Source organism: Trematomus bernacchii, unplaced genomic scaffold, assembly GCF_902827165.1.
Source record: "Trematomus bernacchii unplaced genomic scaffold, fTreBer1.1, whole genome shotgun sequence".
Taxonomy (NCBI): domain Eukaryota; kingdom Metazoa; phylum Chordata; class Actinopteri; order Perciformes; family Nototheniidae; genus Trematomus; species Trematomus bernacchii.
Genome location: NW_022987582.1, coordinates 8,136,786 through 8,142,276, shown reverse-complemented (window position 1 = coordinate 8,142,276; position 5,491 = coordinate 8,136,786). Strand labels below are relative to the sequence as shown.

At 41.7% G+C, this 5,491-nt stretch overlaps 1 protein-coding gene across 1 annotated transcript; it reads right to left on the bottom strand.

Moving 5' to 3' along the window:
* Positions 1-338: 338 nt before the first annotated feature.
* irx1a (iroquois homeobox 1a) lies at positions 339-5,189 on the bottom strand. Its single transcript, XM_034127316.1, has 4 exons — positions 4,685-5,189; positions 2,238-3,327; positions 1,834-1,909; positions 339-847 (listed from the first exon to the last, which is right to left on the bottom strand). Exons 1-4 carry the CDS (start codon positions 4,925-4,927, stop codon positions 772-774), a joined length of 1,485 nt encoding a protein of 494 aa, XP_033983207.1. The 5' UTR covers positions 4,928-5,189; the 3' UTR covers positions 339-771.
* Positions 5,190-5,491: the final 302 nt, after the last annotated feature.

Below are 5,491 nucleotides of genomic sequence, written 5' to 3'. Positions count from 1 at the left end.
CTCTGACATATTAGATTTTAACCATTTGATTTTGTTTGGACTGGGCGTTCCCATATTATTACTTAATGACCTTCCCAGCTGCTCCTGTCCATTTTCTGTCACCAGCAACCATCTGGACACTTATTAGCACCTCAATGCATCCACGCTGCTTTCCTCCCAACTTGAATAAAATTAAGCCCGGTTGCAGACTGCCAATATCATTTTTTTGTCTCCCTTTCCCACCCTTTTCGAAATAAAATTGGTAGTAGGCCAACGTTTTCTTTGATAATAGTAATAATAATAATCATACAAATAAAAGTAATACCATGTAGCAAAGAAATATAGGCTGAGGATACACGTGGGCTTTCTCTATAATTTCATTTAGTTTATTAGGCAAAATATACGATCTGGACAAATTCCTTCAACGCTTCCTATTTACAAATTTAAATCACTTGGTATTTACATTAAAGGAAGGACACCAAAAACACAAGATAGAGACAAAAATAATAATAATTATAATAATAATAATAAAGTAAAAAGCCTACCAAAATGTCCCAGCCTGCCTGGGCAAAGTGGAGAGAGAGTAACATTATAGGCGCGATTATAGGCTACACAACAATAGAGGAAGTAATCCATCCATCCACAGGATATTACCAAATTACGCCATTTGTTCTGTACCGACTGAATGCTACGCTGCATTATTATTTCTCAGTGTCCTTTTCAGGGAGTGTAAAGTCTTTTTTCTATTTTTCTTTTCCTTTTTTTTCAAGCAAAGAAAACAAAATGTCTTGATCAAGCCGAGGAGAGAGCAGTGAGGACTCGTTGCGTGGCGTCTTGTGGACTCCTGGCGCTGGAAGGCAGAGAGGATCTGGATAAAGAATAATACAGAAAAGTAGATAAATACCCCCGCCGTGTTTGGACAGCAGGTTTCAATATGCATCTCAATTGTATGGCTGAACAGCTTTGATTTGAAACAGACTGCAGTCCCCCTCTCCAATGCCTTACTTGTTTTATAATAATAATAATAATAATAATAATAATAATAATAATAATAATAATAATAATAATAATAATAATAATAATAATAATAATAATAATAATAATAATAATAATAATAATAATGAAAGGAATACATCAGAATATTTTTTTTACAACACGAAAAAATGTGAGCGTGCAGAAAAAAAAAATCCTCTTTATGCTACCATTATCAACATTCATAATTCCCTTTACTATTTGTATATGACTGATCTATATGAATGTTGCATATAGTGGGTATTTTGTAATACTTGAAAAAGAGGTAAACTTTTTTCCCATTTCGGTAAGAGCTCTCCCCTGGGCTCCGGGGCTCCCAGGGGTCTTTAGGGAAAGCACACAGCCCAGACAGAGCCCGTTTTACTCGGTGACTTGATAAGTAGCCACACTCTCCCCAGAGGGGAGGAATTAAAGGGGGTGTGGGATGGGAGTCAAGACCCCTGTCACCCGCAAAACAAACTGTGTTTGTATTTATTTTAGTTGTATTTATTCTTTAGTGTTATCATAGTTATTTTTCCAATATAACATAACAACTGCCAACATAACAATTTGGTTTCATTACTGAAATTCGTAAATCAATTTGTATTCCATAATTTCCATGATCCTGGCCCTTCCATTACTTACATGCTTATTTTAATTTTAATACCATAATACAGAGCCAGAAAAAAAATCTAAATCTGTTCATAACCTTATGTTAAATTATACATTTTGAAATTGCATTTATTAACCTAAGGCTGCTGATTTTATAATTATTCCCTTGTTTTTCCTTTTGTCGTTTGAATCTTTCCAACGTTAAAAATAAAAAGTAAAAACTTTTCTTACCTGTCATGGATGGGTCGAAAGGAAGACTTCAGGATCTGTGTTGGAGGTGAAACAGACCTTGCACCGTTTTCATGCTCTATAAAGGACACATAAAACATACTTATCAATACTGGTATGCTGGATACATTATAATTATTTAATTACGTTTTATTATGCATGATGCCAATATTTAGGCCCATGAACATGTCTGATAACAAAAACTGGAACCACTATTGTTGCGTTAATTTACTACAACTTAAACATTGTTATAGGTGTGTATATAACGCCTATTCACGCCTGCAAGTTTATATAATTATACACAAATAGAAGATGCACCATAAACGTAATACACATATTGGCTTTTATATCAAATGTATAGCACTCATTCTGACATTCATGCACGTGCTTGGAGCCTGTGATCCTACCTATGTGTTTGGGACTGTGCGTCTCTGCTCGGGCCTTGCTGTCATTGCTGAGTGCTGCTGCAGCTGCTACCGGCGACACAACTACTGATGTCGGCTGCTGCTGCTGCTGGGCCTGCAAGTGGTGGTTGTGGTGGTGATGGTGCTGGTTTACTCCCAGAAACGACCTCACATTGAGCAGGGAGTTCTGGCCCAGGAAAGCGCCATTCGTCCAGTTGTGGAACTTTCCAATCTGGCAGGTGTACAGTCCATGACTGGGGAGGAAGGCAGGGTGGGTCTGTATCTGGTGGTGGGCCGCAGATGGGTGAGTTGTGGCCGCGGGGCCACACGGGGACGTGGGTTTCTGAGAAGAACTATCAGGACTAGTGGCTGTTTCTGCTAAAGACCATATTTTGGGTTTATTGTTAGAGGGGAGAGGAAAGCTCCCGGGTCTATCCGGGGACAAAACTCTTGTGGTGTTGTTGTTGCCGTCCGAGTTCTCCTTACTCCCTGGGTGAACTGAAAGTGGGATCTTAGATTTTTCAAAAGCCTCATGGGCCTGCAGGGCAAAGGCCCGTCTTTTCTCCAAGCTGTCCAAGTCTCCCCCGGCACCGAGTGCGCCCCTGTGGTCCCTGCTGCCCTCCGTTGATTTATCATCATCATCCTCGTTGCTCTGATCCCCGTCGTTGTCGTCGATTTTGTCTATGTCTATGCTCTCCAAATCAATCTCCTCCTCGTCTTCGTTTTTCTCCGCTTCGTCCCCACTACCGAACAAGTTACCGTCCTCGCCGTCCTCTTTGCTCCTGCTCCCCCACGTCACCTTGTTCTCCTTCTTGAGCCTCCTCCGTGCGTTGGCGAACCATGTGGAGACCTGCGTCAGCGTCATTTTGGTGATGATGGCCAGCATGATCTTCTCCCCCTTGGTGGGGTACGGGTTCTTCCGGTGCTCGTTGAGCCAGGCCTTCAGGGTGCTGGTGCTCTCCCGGGTTGCGTTCTTGGGCCTGGCCGGATCACCGTACTGAAACTGGCCATACGGGTAGAAGGCCGGGGATGTGTGGGCTGCGAAGCTGCCAGGATGGACGCCTGGATTATCCTTGAGCTCGTATTGGGATCCCTTGAAAAAAAATACACAACATTTTATAAAAGTCAAACATTTAAAATGCATGGTAAGTTTGCTAAAAGTGTTATATGTATTATTAAACTTAAGCATTAATGCATTTCAGCCATTGTTTATGTCTGCAACTCAAACAAGTGAAATGACTGTGTTTATAAAAAAAGTTGCAATTGCACCTGACACCACAAATCAGCTTCTCAACTTGCGAAATATCCCATGCTGGGACTGCGCCACCTGCGCCTTCACAAATACTCCCTCAAATGCACAGACCTTTTATTAGCAAACATGTTCCAAACATGTCTGTCTTAAAAAAAACGGAACAAATACTGTCAACAGGACGAGAGAAAGTTCGGTTCATCATTGTGAACACACAGATGGCGTGCAAACTGCCAGCTTTCATGTTTACCAGCCAAACTCCCCTCCACACTCCTAAAGCATGTCAAAGCACTTTCAAGGCCTAAGTGAAGTTTTCTCAGCATGCCACACTTCCACTGGCTCAGTTATATTTGCTTTGGGTACAGCACTCAACATATCGATCAGAAGGAAATAGATTTGTGGGATAATAGCTCTTGTTTTGAAGCTTTGGAGCAAAGGTGGCTATGGCCTGGCACACATTTACTATCACATTAACAAACTGAAGTTAGTTTTTTTGAATGGCCAGGTGTATTTTAGGGAAATACATGTCTGACTATTCTTGAGACACAGTAATCCATGTGGAATTCAGCCATGACAGGAGTGTAAACTGTAGCAAAACAAAGCCTATTGAAAGTATTTCATATTTATAGCCTAAGCTTTTTGTTTTATGGGGGAGATTATTTCTAACGATCTGATAACAAATAATATGGCCGGGGTAAGAAAAGTACACACTTTCTCTTAACTTTTTTTTAACACATATCTATTGCACGTCTTTTTTTTTCTTCCGTAAAATGTATTTAAACTTTGCAATCGATTTTTTTTAACAGTTAGATAACAACTGTCAGGGTGACGTAAATTCAACCCTTTGTTTACTTGTTTGCATTTACGTTAAAATAAATAATTTCGAGTCAGATCTTTGTTTTTTTGTTTTTGCTTGTAGCCGCAGCTCAAACTTTTTACATTTGTAACTTTGCCAAACAAGGCACTGAACTAGGAACATCTAGTAAAATGGGGACACATTTTAGCAATCGATATTTTTTATAAACAAACATAGGCCTACTAGAATCGATTATCCCTTCATTTTTGAATTATTTCTTTTTAGGTTAACCAGCCTTTTTTTGGCTGTTGCTTTTCACAGCCAGCGGTTGTATCCTCAAGCATAAACAATCGTTCTTGTCACTCCAACCCGTAACCAGAAACGAAAAACAATAATAATTCTTACCATTTGTGAGAAAAGAGCCAAGTCCGCGCTGGTGTAAGGTAAGAAAGCGCTGTAGTTGTGTGCGTACGGGTTGGCGTACATGCCTAACACCGAGTTGACCGCTGCTGCGGTGGCGGACGGACTTCCCCCGAGTTCGGTGCTCCCTCCCCGGGACGAAGACGTAAGCACTCCCGGTCTCTCGCTCGCGTACACCGCCTGGGAGGCACTCAAGTACTGCGGGTAGCCTAGCTGGGGGAAAGACATCTCCTCCGCCGAATTGTCGCACGGCTGTATTGTCCGACAGAACTGTGCGTAAAAAGGTGTGCGAGAGGAAAAAAAAGAAAAAAGGAAACCGGAGGAGTGCAGGGAAAGTGTTTAAGCCAAAGTCACAGCTACTACAGACATACGGCGGTATGCAGTCAAAACAACCCGCTCTTAAATCTCGGCTTCCTCTCTTTTCTCGCGCAAAGTCCGCTGGATGTGATCTGATCAACAATTGCGCTCCGACTGACGCGCCTGGCCCTGAGGTCTCCAGGCTGATCTCTCAGATACAATTTGAAGTTGATGCTTTGATTGGCATCCCCTACTTGAGCCTGCAAGCTCCTCCTCGTTTGGAGCAATGTGGATAATGTGAATATAGAGTGAGCACATTGGCTGGGGCCTCTCTCTCTATCTCTCTCTCTCCCTCTCCATCTCTCTCCCCTTTCTCTCTCTCTCTGTGTCTCTGAGTCTCTCTCTCCCTCCGTGTTTGGACTTATTGTATGTTAAATGTTCAAGCATTAGAGTCCATTCACCGAAGGCTTTGATTGTTGTATGACAACCTGTCTA